Source organism: Mustela lutreola, chromosome 9 (genome assembly GCF_030435805.1).
Source record: "Mustela lutreola isolate mMusLut2 chromosome 9, mMusLut2.pri, whole genome shotgun sequence".
Classification (NCBI taxonomy): Eukaryota; Metazoa; Chordata; class Mammalia; order Carnivora; family Mustelidae; genus Mustela; species Mustela lutreola.
Window position 1 is genome coordinate 38,227,804 of NC_081298.1, and position 16,683 is coordinate 38,244,486.

The 16,683-nt window shown below is 42.8% G+C and overlaps 1 protein-coding gene across 1 annotated transcript in view; it reads left to right on the forward strand.

The window, feature by feature from the left end:
* The window catches only part of SPTLC3 (serine palmitoyltransferase long chain base subunit 3), a 138,071-nt gene that overhangs the window by 70,700 nt on the left and 50,688 nt on the right, over nucleotides 1-16,683 (forward strand). The window contains exon 7 of the mRNA XM_059134050.1: nucleotides 12,227-12,332. Coding sequence (XP_058990033.1) covers nucleotides 12,227-12,332 — 106 coding nt within the window. The remainder of the gene's footprint in view (nucleotides 1-12,226; nucleotides 12,333-16,683) is intronic.

Sequence of the window (16,683 nt, forward strand, 5' to 3'; positions counted from 1 at the left end):
TTAGCATGTGATCCTTGGCAAATTACTTAAACTTCTCAGATCTCAATTTACCTGTTACAAAAATGAGGGTAATTACAATGCCTGTTTCACAATATGTTGGAAAAGGCACATAAACTTCTTGCTTAATATGAAGCCTGGCAATGGAAACTTCTGAGTTGCTTGTATCTGCTGTTTTTAGGTTATTATTATCCTCATCATTTTCATTGCCAGTGCCACTAGAGGACTGTAGAAAACATTATGAAGACCCAGAAGAATGCAGAGGGAATGCACAGGGGATTCACTTTGGGGATTGCATGAAAATGATAGTATCTGCCAAAGACTTTGGAGGATTAAGAGAATTCTGATCAGAGATAAGGGAAAGGGTATTTCAAATAGAATAATCTGGAGTGTGTTAAGAGCAGCAAAAGCTCTAGCGTGAAGCTGAACTACTGGAGAAGAGCCTGAAAAAAAGGTCCTAGCCAGTTAGGGTAGAGCCACTAAAATATATATACAAACTAAGATATATGTACTTGAAGAAGCAACAAAAAGTGTTCGGATAGTTCTGCTTCATTCTGTGCTGTTCTCTGGATGAACAGTATTTGCTCAAAGCATTTAGTAACCTCCCCCCCCCACCACCATGTCTAGTGGCAGTGAAAACAGAGATACAAGCTTTGAGTTAAGTTAAAGCTTTGAACAGAATCAGGTGGAAAAGACAATATGCGTATGGAGAGTGAAGGTCAGCTGTCCCCAGAACAGTTGTTGTACACCTTCTCTGTGTGTTGTTATATGGAATTTAGCCCAAACTCTACCATTCTCTCTACCAGGGTCCTGGGATCGAGCCCCACATCGGGCTCCCTGCTGAGCAGGAAGCCTGCTTCTCCTTCTCCCACTCCCCCTGCTTGTGTTCACTCTCTCGCACTGTGTCTTTCTCTGTCAAATAAATAGATTTAAAAAAAAAATAAAAAAAAGAATTTCCTACTCTCCAACCTAGGACCTACGGTTGTGGTTCTCCAGTGACTTCCCCACCTCCCGGCATTTATGCTTTTGGGTAGCCCCTTCCATCATTGTCTCAGGGTTGGCTTATGTAGTCAAAAGAACACAGTAGAAGTGATGATATGTCATTCTTAAGGCTAGTTTTTTAGAGGCATTACGGCTTTTGCCTGTTCCTCCCTCTGGGATCACTAGGGGGCGCACTTAAGCAGCCTGTGCAGAAGAGCTGAGGCCTCTTGCCACCAGCCCTGTGAATGGGATATCTTTGGGGATCCTCTGGCCTCCCTCAAGTCTTCAGATGACTGTAGCTCCAACATCCTGGCTGCAGCTTACAACTTTCTTGAGCCAGAACACCCACCTAAGGTTCCCAGATTCCTAACCTACAGAATCTGTGGATAATAGGTGTTTGTTGTTTGGGGGTAATTTGTGACATAGCCATAGATAACTAACACAGCTTCTCTAACCACCATTGCTGTGGCAGGAGCTGGACACCCATGCATGATTTCCCACTTCTTCCTCCTCTGAATCTAAAACGACTTAGCAGACCCTGAGTCCTTTCACCCAGCTACTTTACACCCCTCGTCACTGGTGAAGAAGCCAAAATGGGAAAACTTGGAGGACAAACTATTCTTGGTCTTCATGGAGGCAAGAAACTTGAAAGCCTATAGGACATAGGTCAGGAAGTGAACTAGGGTTTGACTAATGCTTCTTGAGATAGTTTCCTATGGCCCACATGGCAAAGGAATGTCAAGCCCTGACCCCCCTATGTTAACAACCCTTCTTTTGAGGGGGGTGGGGCAGGGGATGGTTTGAATTGATTCTTTGCCTGTTGGCTGAGGTTGAAATATGAAGAGAAGGGGATAATCATCACCTGTATTCCAGTCCCACAAATAGGTACCAAAAAATACTGCTCTTATTCTTGCATATATAGAATAGATGCCAACCACAGGAACACATCAGTGAAGATTATTTCCACATTTTTGTACACACACACACACACACACACTTTAGCAGAAACAGTATAATGGGAAAACTTCTAAACAGACCACTATAAGACAACCTTATTTTAAATATTCAAATAAGTGATGCAGTTCAGTCACGGATTGAATCTTTCCATTAGTTCCAACTGCTCCATAATTATTCAACTGGCTTCTCCTGGTCCAGCCCATAACACCCTAGGCAGCTAGCTGTATCTTATCTTCTACTTCAGATTCCAGCTCAGGATAACAATTCCAGTGAAAATACATCCAAAAGGAAGCATAGTAACTACATCAGGAAGAAATCTGACACCATCTGGACAGCAGGTAAAAACTGACATCATTGATGAGGGGCAGAGGGACAGTGTGTATCCCCCAGATACAATACCCCGAGAAGGACTCAACATGACTTACATAGTATTCAGATGAGAATATTGCCTTTCAGAATGCAGCACCAAAGTAGAAATGTTCTATTGAAAAGAAACCGGGGGGGGGGGGGGTGGAAAAGGAAGGGATTCGCCACATAACACAAATATCGTAAAAGACAAAGAAAGGCTGAGGAGATGATCCAGATTAAAGGATACCAAAGTGCTGTGATAACTAAATACAGTCCCTGACTCTGGACTGGGTTCTTCTTTTTCTTTTCTTTTCTTTTTTAAAAAAGATCTTATTTGCTTATTTGACACAGTGAAAGAAGAGAGCACCAGCAGGGGGAGTGGCAGGCAGAGGGAGAGAGAGAAGCAGACACCCCACTGAAAAGGAAGCCCGATGTGAGGCTCTGGGTTCGGAAAGAGACAAGGAGGCACTATGAAGGACATTCCTGAGTCGTTCACAAAACTGGAACTTGCCAAGGGTTAGATATTACTAAATAAGACTATGGTATCAATGTTAAATGTACTGAAGCCGATAGCTCCTCTGTCATCCAGGGTAAACAAGCTGTGGCCTGGGAGCCAAGAATAGATTTCACATTCTTAAAAGACTGTATAAAGTACAGACAAGAATGTGTGACCACAAAAGCTGAAGTATTACTCTCTGGTCCTCTACAGAAAAAGTTTTCTGGCCCTTGCTGTATTCTCATAAGAGGATATACCCTTATTCTTAGGGAAGACGCTACAGAAATACCATTATATATGCAAAGTAGTCTCAGTTCAGTAAAAGACTGTATGAGATAAAAATAGATAGATAGATCAATCAGTTGATCAATCAATAGATAGACAGGTGAAAGTGATCAGTTAAATGGAATAAAATGTTAATAGATGGATCTAGATCAAAGGGTATGTAGGTGTTCTTTGTAGTACTCTTATTCTTGCAATTTTTTTTATTAGGTTTGCTATTACTTTCAAAATACCATTTTAATTCCTTAATCCTTTGCTCAAATTCTAATTCAAGAATTTCATTTTATCTTCCAATTTTACAAAGCTCTCAAAACATTTAGTAACTTATTCCTCGTGCCTTCCCTTAGTCCTCGCAGAACGGAGAGAATAGCTCTCATTTACATCTCTATAATGAATGTTAACTGTGGTTATTTTATATCAGCAACCAGCACTCACTGAGAATTTACGCTGCGGCAGATGCTGAGCTAGTGGCCTTCTCTTATGTACTTACTTAATCTCATGGACGACCCCATGAAGCAGGTGCTGATTTACCAATGAGGAGATGTGGGCTTTGTCCAAGATCCTACAACTGCTCAAGGGGAAAGCCAGAAGCTGTCTGTGTAAATTCCGCCCCTTCCAACTAACGGAGAGCTGGGCGCAGCAAGGGTTCAAACTCCATCATCTAATGAAAATTCTCTCCTGTATGAGCTGCCGTTGCTCTTTTCTGTTGTAGGTAGGATAATGGCCTTTAAAGATGTCCATGTCCTGCGGGCTGGGTGGCTCATTCGAATAAGCGTCTGAACCACAGCTCAGGTCTTGATCTCAGGAACCTTTGTTGGGCTTCATGCTGGGTATGGAGCCTACTTGGCGGGGGTGGGGGGGGGGTGGGGGAGGGTTCTGTGTCCTAATCCCCAAAGCCTGTGAATATATTATATTATGTGATAAAGGGGAATTGAAGTTGCAGACGGAATTCAGGTTGCTTAACAGTGAACATTAACATAGAGATTGTCCGCACAGTTCCAGTGTAATCAAAGGGTCCTTAAATGTAGGAAAGGGAAGCAGGAGCGTGAGTGTCAGAGTGATGCCATGTAAGAAAGATGCTGCTGGCTTTGAAGTGGGCAAAGGTCACACACCAAGCAGTGCCAGAAACCCCTGAAAGCCGGAAAATGGATTTTCCCCTAGAGTTTCCAGGAGAGCAACCCAGCCTATACCTTGATTTGAGCCCAGGGAGAGGATTTCAGATTTCTGGCCTCCGGAACTGTAAGATAACAAATCTATGTTGTTTTTGACCATGTCTGTGCTAATTTCTCCCAGCCTAGAAGGAAACTAATACACTTTCATTCCCAGACACACAAAGCCCTTGTTCCCACTCACTGGCATGCTTACTACTTTTGCAAATGGGCGTACTTTCCCAGCTATTGTGTTCATAGCACGAAAACAGCCACTTCCGGGAGCTGGGGTACCTCTGGGGTCCTTTGAATGACTTGTTCCTCGAGAGGTGAGAGAAGTGGAATGGTATATGGAGGGGAAAGAATTAAATGAGGTCACAATACATAAGGCTTCAGTTGCTGCTGGCTGTCTTTCTTGCATTGCCATTCCCAGGAGAACACTACATTTCTCAGTAAACGGTGATGCTTTAATCCTTAATATGCATCCACGCAGATTGGAATGATAATGTAAAGAAGATGGAGAAGATACTAAATTGCCTTCCTGTGTGTGTATGAGCCCAGACCAAAGCTAGTAACTTGTGAGACAGGTTCTTAAGAATGGCCACCTCGACCCAATGTTCTTAAACACCATGATGATGGGATTTCGTACGACTCTCTGCTTCTGCTCTCCAGGGCTCTCCTCTGCCTGTGTCCTCTGCTTACATGTTGAGGATACTCCCCTGACTTGTGGAGGAGAGGCGGTCCTATTTTATACAAATCAGTACTAGAGAATCCCCTTTGCTATTTATAGCAACTGTGTATAAATCAGAATTCTGGACCCTTGAATTTCTGAATTATGCATGGGTAATTCTACCTAAGAACAGTTAAACCTGTTCAGACCATTGCAAGCTTCAAATCCTATTTGAACAAGCTTGATGACTAACTTGAAGCTATTCCTCATTTCTCTTTCAATTTCCCACAAAATCAGAATAAGGATCAAAGGAGACCAAACAGAAGGAAAATTCTGAAAGGGAACAAAATCAGAACATGCGAAGGCTAGTTTCCAAGGAAACTCTCCAAGGACTCAAAAGAACATTTTCAGTGGTACTAAATTCAAAGTTGCTATCAGATTTCTTTATCACCAATAGATTAGTTCTTCCTAGATAATGAATATGGACAATTACTGAGACCCTACCTATCATTTATTCTTCATTCCCTGGTGCCAAACTCTCTGTTAAGCCCTTTATATAATCAGTTCATTTAATTTTAACAAAATCCCATATTCATAGTTTTCTCCATTATCTCTCCATTGTTATGAGGAAATTGATTCTCAGAGTGATTGAATGACCTGCCTAACATCACATATGATAAAGGGCCAGAGTCAAAATTCAAACCCAAGTGTGTTGCTCTTCTCTTGGTTCATTTCTCCCAGGAGCAGAGCCTGAGGCAAGGGTTTGAGTATAAGTGATTGATTTAGGATGAGAACACCAGGAAGCACCAGCAGATGAGTAGGGAATGGAGACAGAGAAGGAAAGGCAGTCAACAAAGGGCATGTTGTCAAGCAAGCTACCACAATAGACAACTGAAGCTCAATCCTACTAAGAACCTCTTAATGCCAGTGTAGACATACCTCAGTGTTATCCCACTTGAGGTGTGAGGAAGCTGCATTATTTATACACCAATTCCCACTTGTGGGTAACTGGAGGCTGTTCCTGCTCAGACTGAGTATGGCCCCCACAGTCAGGGAAAAAAAAAGCCCTTGGACAAAGAATGGCCTGTGTTTGCAATAAGAGATGGGCTGGGAGATGTAGGCAGGGCTTGTACAGCATTTGCTAATGCTCTGACCCACTAAGTTAAGTTCAGCTACTGGCAGAGTGAATGTAGGACACAGAGAGGTAGGGCTTCTGTGTAAAAATCAGTTTAGTGTGACAGCTTATCTTGTTAGTTGTCCAAATTTTAACTCAGAATCCTAAAGTTTGACCTCTAAATTCCTCTGGAATTTGGATTCCTCTGGAAGTGCCAAGGATATCTCCTGTTTTTTCCTTTGGGCAGCTTCAGTGAACTAGCCAATCTTTAGGTTGCCTTCACGACTCCTCAGGTGTCACAAATCAGACTCTTCAGACATTTCATAACCAAAGCTAAGGGTCAGCTCCAAGCCGGGACCCATAAGTCTGTTCTCCATCATGATTCTGGTACATTTTGAGGAAGTGGTCCACAGCCCCTTGGGGCATTTGGATGCCCTGGGTAAACACATCCTCCAGGCTGAGAATTAACACCCTGGCTTTCCAGGACATCAAGCCCTGGATAAATTTTAACTCTCTGGAAAAACTGACAACTTCTTCCAGAGATTTGGAAACTCGGGACTGAAGTGTTTTTTTTTTTTCTCTGAATTTACTCACTTTACTGATAATGACATGGGACCTAGATTCTGGAATAATGTTTCTTAGATTTTAACCTACACTAAATTCACTAGAGGGATTTTGTTAAAAGACAGACACGGATGCAGTAGATCTGGGGTGAGGACTGAGCTTCAGCATTTCTGCCAGTCTCCCAGGTAACGCCAACAGTGCTGGTGTGGTACCACACTTAGCAAGAGTAAAGGTAATCTCTGTCCTCAAGGGCATCACAAAGGGCTTCTTGAACTAGTCTTGGAGAGGAGAAGCAGTCTTTTCAGCTAGGAGAGTTGCCATGGGGTCAGAGCCCTGGGCACGCCAAGAATTTGGAGAAGTCGGTATAAATTAATTAACATTAATTAGTTAGTTAATTAATTTTTTTGAAAAGGTGGAGAAACAGAACCAAGGTTCTGCCTAAAGGCATTTAAAAGAGGAGACAGAAGAATGAGTGCAATGTTTGTAGGGGGAACTCTTGGGTTCTGCCTCTGAGGGCTCAACAGTGTTGTTTCCGTGGAAGTTCAAACCTAGAAACAGCACCAAGACTACTTTTTATGAGCCACAACATTTTAGATCTTAAGGTCTGACTTGGACTCCTGAACTGGATTGTTTTCTTTTTTCTTTCTTTCTTTCTTTTTTTTTTTTTTTTTTTTTTTTTGGATTTTTAAAAAATTTCTTTTCAATGTAACAGAATTCATTGTTTATGCACCACACCCAGTGCTCCAGGCCATACATGCGCTCCATATTAATAAATACAGCGATCGCCTCAATATGCTCTAACAACAACCAACAGTACTGAACCTTTGCTGTAATGAGCCTTTTACATGTACTAACTCATTTGAGCCTCATAAACACAAGGCCCCTGCTAGGATTATTCCCTTTTTTACACGAAGAAACAGGGGCACAAAGTGGGAAGGAGACACAGAGCTAATAAGAGCAGAGCTGGAATGTACACCAAGGAGAACTGACTCTAGTTCCCATTCTTAAGCATAATGTACTTTTACCTCCTTTTCAAGCTGCCTCTCCCTGGCTGGTGAAGGGCAGGAGCCTCCCTCTCCTTCTCCCATGCAACTCTCCGTGAGCAGGGCAGTTGGGCTAGGCAGATGCAGCCACGGTTCACGCTGGTTGGCCTTGACCTGAGACGCAAGACCCCAGCACTGACTTCTGAGCTCCCACATCATTTCCCAAGTCATATCTGACCTTCCTGCATTGACTTCAATGGTCAAGTTGTTTGTACGATCCTCCCCTCTGGTACACAAGCCCTGCCCCTAGCACCCGCCTCACCTTCAAATCAGCTTGATCCTTTACTCCCAGTTGCCTTGGTGCCCTTGCAAGGAGATCACCTTGCTTCTTGCAGGCCTGCCGGAAGGCCCCGCAACACCTCTCCACATACGCACAGGGCTATCAAGAAAATCTGAACCAAACTATTTACCCAAACTGCAAAACTTAATGTACCAAATTTTCCAAGCATGAGAAATTCCCCCATAAATCTCAAAAACATTTACGTTGCTTACCAAAGTTAGCCATTATGATTATGCTTTCCCCCAAAGGCTAAACAAGGTACATGTCCCCCATCATCATCTAAAAAGTACATATAATTTATTTATCATTGTTCCCAGCCACTTGAGTAATATTGCTTCACAGTTCGCACTTCAGTTCAATGTTCAAGGATGAAACTGAGCATCTCCCAAAGAACAAGAAGAATGGAGGACGGATGGAGAGCAAGGACTTAGAGTAACCAGTAGTGTTCCTTCATCATCCAACCGTCTTTTCACTTAAGAGACAGCTGATGAATGCCTGTCACGCGTAGGCATGATAATATTTTTGGTGAGGAGCCCACAGAACAGGGAAGCGGAGGGTGTAGCTAAATGCACCTCGAGGTGGTTTTCATGGAGCTCTGAAGGACAAGGGAAGAACCATCAGCCACACTGGGCAGCGTAGGAAAACAGAGCTGATAATCATCGCAACCACATGACTGGCCCTGGACCCAGAGCCGTGCTGGTATTATCGGGGCTTTGAATTTAAGGACAGGCTCAGGAACAAGCCCTCAAAGGGTATTTGTCACATAAGCCTGATGGTAGTTTCTGGCACATCACTAGATGATTCCAAGTATTTAGCAATTCGGTAATCTGATTCACCATACCTGTGACAAACCAGGGCTTGCTTTGCACGGATCACCAGAATGTGGCCTCCATGCCTTCATTTTTTGATAGCTAACAGTTCCTCCCGCATCATGCCAGCTCGCTCCTCTCAGCCCTTCACAAACCAAAGGAAATCACCTCAGTGAGCCAGACAGTGGCGAATGATGCTGAAGGCATTGATGATACCCAGACTTGAGGTCCAATTACGAGTCCATAGTGTGCAATAAGTTCAGAACGATATTATAGTATTGTGTGTGTGTGCCTCGAGGGCATCAAATTTATTTTTTATTTTAATTTTCCATCTCTCAGACCTTTCTTTATACATCAACAAGAAACTGGTTTGTTTGGGTTTGGTTTTGGGTGATTGGTTTTACAAACCTTCTGGCATTGGTTTGTTCATCAGAGAAAGCAAAAACCTAATCATTCTTTCCGACTTCTTAGAGGTGTCATGAGAATTAACTTAATGCAAATATAAGTGCTTTATTAAGCATCATTATTTAAAAATCCCTTGCAGATGTTAGCGTGTGGCTTGATGAAATAGTACACTCTCACAAGGCCTGCAGAACATAAACCACAAAGCCCTAAATCCTGCGGGTCTGTCACCCACACAAGCTCTTAGCATTAATAGAGCAAGACCCTAAGAACCAAAGAGAAGCTGCCAGACACTAATGTGGGTCTGGAATCCCACACTGAGTGAAGTCATCCCTTTTTCTGCCCAGCTTCTCTGTTTCTAAGGGGCTGGTGAGTTCCTGCTTACTGGAAATAAGGTGGGAAATAAGGCTTATTGATTTTCACCCTGCTCAAGAATCCCAGTGTGTGGACACCAGCAGCTGTGTGATGTTTCACCAAAGCCCAGCCCCGTGGAACTCTCTATTCGAGTGGAACAGGTCCCTGCCATAGAAGGGACCATGATTCCTCTCGCTTCCATTAGCAAAATGCATGAAACACTTCATGGCCATTGAAAGGCTTGTTCTCTGTCCTGCTTATTATTAAAAGAATGGGGAGAACCTTCTGTGTTTCTTTAGTGGTGTTTATTTTAAACCTAATCCCAGGCTAAGCCTATAATATGTATGGGATCTATTTGATTGCATAAACAATAGAATAATCTCTGCCTATACATATTTTTCAAAATCTTAGAATAGTCATTTTTTATTTTTTTTATTTTTTTAAAAGATTTTATTTATTTGTTTGACAGACAGAGATCACAAGTAGGCAGAGAGGCAGGCAGAGAGAGAAGGGGAAGCAGGCTCCCCGCCGAGCAGAGAGCCCGATATGGGGCTCAATCCCAGGACCCTGAGATCATGACCTGAACCGAAGGCAGAGGCTTTAACCCCCTGAGCCACCCAGGTGCCCCAGAACAGTCTTTTTTTTTTTTTTTTTTAATAAACATATATTTGAACAGTCATTTTTTAAATGGCTGGTAGTTTCGTTCACTTGGGTTTGTTTTTATTACTATGGCATTGGGACCACACTGATCATGTGTCCTTTCTGTACCAAACAAAACTTATAAATTCCAACTCCCAGAAGGAAAAACACTCTTTAAACAGGAATGATTTTATTCATCATCTCTTCATTCCGTTCAGAGACTAAGAGGCCTGCAGTAGATTATAGAAAAAGGAGCTGTCTCCCTCAATCACAGGGGCTCCTTCAACATCTTAGGAACCCAGCCTAAAGAAAAATGTCCATACAGGCGAAGGTTTATTATCCTGGAAATTCTCGAAGAGCTGCTTTTCATTTCCTTGGCTGCCATCTAGTGGGTAATGATGTCATGTCACTAAAACACATGACCTCTGTGAAGACAGATGTCTGCCTGTCTTTAAAACAAACCCCCCAAACACAGGTAATTAAAGAAATATTATTGCAGACATGAGGTAATTATTCTTTCTCATAACTTCTATTTAGATCCAATGTGTTATTCTCCTTCCTTTTTCCATGGGAAGGCAACCGATTGAATGATCATTGATTTGGCACTAATATTGTGCACTCGGACGAACGCTGCAAGGAAGCCCTAAGGCAGATCCACAGACTGGGAACTAAAGGGAAAGTTTCAGGGCGTTCCATTGAAACCAAGAACCTCAGCTAACTTGAGCTTAGACCAGTGACAACCCAACGAATAGCTGTTTCTTTGGCACATCTGCTTCTTGTTGCAGTAACCAAAACCCATATTGAGACTGTGCCGTTTTAGATTTATCTCTACTAAGTTTATTCTATGAGCATTTTTAATGGGGTCTCTAATTCCTGGAGGACATTATGTAACAGGTCAGCTGTTTAGTAGCATCTCCGTCTTTCCAAATTACAATCAGATTCCAGACTAAGATACATCGGTATTGGTTTCAGATTCTCAAAAAGGGAGGGCTCAAAGAGGTTCAAAAAAAAAAAAAAAAAAAAACTACACAGTAGAAATACAAGGAGTCTAAAAAAACAAGCCCATAAGCCTCTGCCTTTTATCTGTCTCTCTGGGCTTTGCAGGTTAAACACACACACACACACACACACACACACACACACACACATACACGCAGCTGAAATGTAGACCCATTTTTCCCAGTGTTCTCTCAACCAAAGCCCGGTCATCTACATGTGATTGCAGGTAAATAAAAAGTCACTATTAATTATATTTGATGCCACAAGTTAAGAAGAATATTCTAACAGACATCCACCCTTCCTTGTTCTACATGACCATGGGGCTTGAAGAAGGGACAACAACTCTCATTTAAGGCAGTCGAAGGTAGTGGTTCCGGATGTGGGTCATAGTACAAGACTGCACGGGTTCAAATGGCTTTGCTGGCTGTGATCATGACCTCAGGAGACTCACCAGACTTCCCTGTGCCCTGGTTTCCTGAAACATAAAATGAAGGTGCCTCCTCTGTAGGGTCATGGTAAGGATTAGAAGAGTTCTTACAAAAAATACGCCTGGAAGGATACCTGGAATGCAGACAGGGCTCAATAATGGGGAGCACCTATTAATGTGTCCAGATGTTTCCAAGTAATTTGCAAGGAGTGCGGATGGTTCCCCTGACTTGGAGTTCTGAAACCTCCAAAGATGGAGGATGTCGAAGGTCAGGTCTCAAAGTACAGATAGTGAGAACCTGCCAGCAAGGCCACCACTCTGTACAAACTCAACTAACTCTATAGTTTATGATATCTCTGTGAGTTCATTTTAACCTGGTAACAAAGCTGAAGTCCCAGGGATGCATGTAATGTAGCATTTCTATCTCTGTTGAAGCAGGAGAGGAGAGCCTTTAAGAGCTTATGAAACAATGTGCCTCCAGTGGGGGTTGATTCTGCCTGTTATATAAACCCCACGAGTCATCTTGTCAGAGTTAAGTTGTACTAAAATGTAAGCCCTTCTCTCCCCCCCAAATGTTCTCTGATTCCAATTTTGCTCGCGGAAAAGCTCAGGTCTGAGCCTGAGCCCAAGAAATCTGACGATGTCTTAAAAAAGAAAATGAGGGAGGATAGAAAAACCTTCTCATGACTCAGTTTCTTTTTTGGTATTATTTAAAGACATGCAAAGCCTTGAGAAGCTCCTGAGAGATGCTGTAATCTATGGCCAGCCTCGAATCCGCAGAGCCTGGAAGAAGATTCTCATCCTAGTGGAGGGCATCTACAGGTATGGAAATAACCAGAGACATGTTAAGGCATCGGGGCCCACAGCGAGCTGACAACTGAGGAAAGTCTGACCTCTCCTAGCTCCATGGGAAAATGAATTGGATGTAAGGTATTATGAAGGGACTGAAGCCAGAGCTGTTCATGTGAGCTGTCAGGCCTTGGGTCACCTGGCTTTTCAATGTCTCTGCATATGACAGAACGCTTCAGAGGCTGGATTCTTGTGAAGGTATCCTCAGAAATTCCTCCCAGAGCACTGATAACTTGCATTGATTCTCTCCACTACCGTTGACTGCCCACAATTTCAAAGACCTAGAGGTGCTGGGTCACTCAACATCAGAACGCTTCTTGCCTGGGGTGTGTGAGTTGCTCAGTGGGTTACGCATCAGATTCTTGATTTCTGCTCAGGTCATGATCTCAGGGTCACAAGATGGAGCCCTGAATTAAGCTCCACACTGAGCAAGGAGCCTGCTTAAGATTCTCTACTTTCCCTCTCTCTTTGTCCCTTTCCAGCCCCCCACTCGAGAAAAGGAATGCTTCTTGCCTTCATGGCATTGCTGGTAGGCAATGCTTCTAATTGGAGAGTGCACCCAAACACAAGTTGCCTGCTGAACTGGGCCAGTTGTTGGCATTAGAATACAAAAAGCCAGCCCATTTTCCACAAGGTTAAGACTAATCTCAAAGACAATTCTTGATCTGGAGCTGGGAGCTGCTAGACTTAGCATCTGAAGGTGTGCTCAGTTTCCCACGGCTTTGAAGCCATGCAGACAAAACACCCACTAAGCCACTGAGAGCTTGTACAAGGCCCGTTGTGATGGAACTGGTTTCATTCTCTGTCTGAATTGGTTATCACTACCGAAATGGAAATTGCCTCCAGGCCATTCTTCTGTCAAATGCCCTTGTCCCTGAGCCAAGGAAACATCATCTCGGAGTGCTCCCTCCTTAAATCAGTTCTCAAACAATCTTCACATTCAAAGAATTGAGGGAGTTTTTTCTTATAATTATGGAAAAGTGAACAATATTAGATGGAAGGGACTGAAAGCTTAGCCTCCCTACAAGGAGAGGTATGCTCGCAAAGGAGACTTAGATCTGATGGGACTTTCCACTCAGCCGGAGTGTGCATCATTTCCATTCCATGAATGGATAACAAGCAGCAGAAGAAACGTGTCTCCACCCTTCTTGGGAAAAAGAAGTGCGTTCTCTCGATTTAAAATAATACTATTAATGATAGTGACAGTAATAGTAATAATAATGAGCCAGGTACTATCTTGTTTTTTTCCCTCAGCCTCACTGTCCTAGTGCCTGGTGTTCTGGATGTCCCTAGTGCTACTGTAGAGTTGCAAAGATGGCATTGCCAGTTTCCAGCAGCCCACGTTATGTATCCCCATCAATAACTCCTCGGGTCAGCCCCCAGATGATACCCTATTTATGAAGTCTTTGGGGTCACCCTGGAGGAGTATTCTCAATCAAGGTGATTCCCTTCCACAACCCGCCCCTATCTTGGAGAATTTGGACAATTTTCAGTTGGCACAACAGCCACAGAGTACTATTGGCCTCTAGTAGGCAGAGGCCAGGGATACTGCTAAGCATCCTACAATGCATGGGACAGGCCCCCACCGCAGAGAATCCACCTGCTCAAAGTGTCAACAGTGCCAAGACTGAAAGACCCTACTATAGAGTCATTCAATTAATAATTCAATTTTATGAATAGTTTACTCACTATCCTTGAACTTGCTACTTTTCAGAAATAATCTTATTGACTCTGGGCTGTCATAACCTCAAGCCCAGATCTTTCTCCCGGTGTGATCTGTGCCAGCTGCCAGTCTGGGAAGAGAGCCTTTATCTAAACACATGTCATTCAGGCCTGGACATGTGGGAGCATGGATCAGCTGAGGGAGAGCAGACTGGGCATCTCCTTTAACCAGAATTGACAGAATCCAATGGCAAGTAAACAGAACTTGGTTCCACTAAAGGAAAGTTGTGTTTGAAGTACTTTGATTATAGCTGAAATTAAGTGGACCGGACCACCAGCATTTTACTGTCAACTAGTCCCATCAGTTACACAGAGAACTCACTCCAGCAGCTGGGCTTGTTCATGGCTGGGCCTGTGTCCTACCACCATGATCTCAGGAGGACAGCAGAGACAGGTGTTGCATTTATTTGTATGAGGAAACCTCCACTTTCCTTGGATTTCCTTCATAGAGAGCTTCCTTTTATCTCATCAGACGGAATCTTGTCTTTATGTGAAAGTGAAACTGCGACCTCCAAAGGCCCATACATAGCTAGGAAACAGGGTACCTCTAAAAAAGGCTTGGTACTTCCTGGGGCCTCAGTTTCCTCATCTTCAGAATAAGGCTAACCAAAACTGGAGTTCTGGAACATAGTGGATGTTCTCATTTGTTGCTGTCACCAAAAAATGAAATTACTTCCCACAGAATTTTCTAAAAGGCCAAGGTTAATAATGTGAAATCAACAGTTCACAAATGCACTTCTACTTGTTAACAAAGTGCTATGGACACATACCCTGTTAACATCAACACAAAGCCTCCTTTGAATTTTCACTCCTGTATTTTTTTTTAAATCTATGGCTGTGGTTTGTCACCATGGGCAAAGTCCCCCCCTACCCCCCACCACAAATGCCTCATATAAATCAATTTTTCATAATTCCTAAAAAAAAAGAGTCAGCCTAATCAGACAGTTTCAGGCAGGTATCAAGATAGAAAAAGCAAATACCAAGTCTAAGAAATCCATCAGTTCCACAAAAGCAGTTATGATAATGATAATTATACTAACAATAATAACAATAATAGGGTCACCATCCATAAACCGTCTTGGTCTCATTATATAGAGAGAGAATATGGAGGATCCTGGATCTGGAGAGAGGCCTGGGATCAGGGCTCAAATCCCAGTGTTGTCACTTACGGTTCTGTGCCCTTCATAAGGTTCTTTTATAAGTATTAAATAAGATCATAGAACCCCGTTCTTGGCAGAAGCCCAGTCTGTGGTAAACCCACAACCAAGGGAAGCTGTCTGGATCATTAAATTTCTTTTCAGTGGAGGAGGTTGCAACATGGAAAACAATAAGCTCTCTGCATAGTGAAGCTGTTTTCTCCACCCAACTGAAGGATGGATGTCAGGGGAAGAAGCTTGCATTTTCTCTGTGTCTGCTTCTTGCTTCCCATGTGTAATCTTGAGGAAACCTCCCCATTCTCTTTGAGGTTACTGTGAAGAGGAAGACACTTAACCCAGGACAGATAACTGAGATGAAATAAAGCCAAGGTTCAAACCAGGGAGCCCCACTGGAACAGAGCTCCAGTATCAACAGAAGACTCCACCCATGTGCCCCCATCCCATGAAATAAACATGGAAACTGTAACAGTCCTCCAGGTGGCCTTCACCATTTACCTACTCAGGGCTCAGTTTCTTCATCTGTAAAAATGGGGAGAGTGAGACTTGAGATCCAAAGTTCCGTGAGTTCATGGTCGGGGGCTTAAAATTACAATCATACTATTATAGTGTTCTCATCTGCATTTTCTTTTAAGTATTACTTTAAAGTCAGACTTTTCTAGTTTTGTGTCTCTGAAGAGTCTAGTTGGTGGATTCATGGTGGTCAAGAAGTCTCGAAATTATTCAAAAATATACTAGAGAAGGGCAGGGGGTCCCAAATAGCCTGGGAGATGAAAGCAGCATGACTAGAGCTCAAACGTTCAAAATCAAAAGTAGTGAGAAATAGTGACCAGCCCTTCCAAGAAACACATACGTAAATAAATCTTTAAATCTCAGAATGCCGTTCTCTCTAAGGGTGTAAACCCTTCTCCCCAAAATAATGGAAGTTTAAGGATTGAGAACTTTAGCCTATGATTTAAATACATACAGGAAAAAAGGAAAAGAAAGCACTTTATTTTTATATATATATTTTTTATTTTTTATAAACATATATTTTTATCCCCAGGGGTACTGGTCTGTGAATCGCCAGGTTTACACACTTCACAGCACTCACCAAAGCACATACCCTCCCCAATGTCCATAACCCCACCCCCTTCTCCCAAACCCCCTCCCCCCAGCAACCCTCAGTTTGTTTTGTGAGATTAAGAAAGTACTTTATTTTTAATTAGTCTTAGCTCTCTTCTTTTTCTCTTTTTACCCTCTTTTATTCCCTGGATTATACTTGGGGCCCACCAAGGAGATTTTTTCCACCATGTAAGTTGGCAGACCAGTGGTTTAATTCCAGTCCTGCCAACGGATAATATGCTTTCTATGTGGAGGGGAAGGTGGTGAGAGGGAAATTTCAAAAGAGTCTTGCCACTTAGCTAATACATTATGTAACAGAAACGATATAAAGAAATTATTCATCA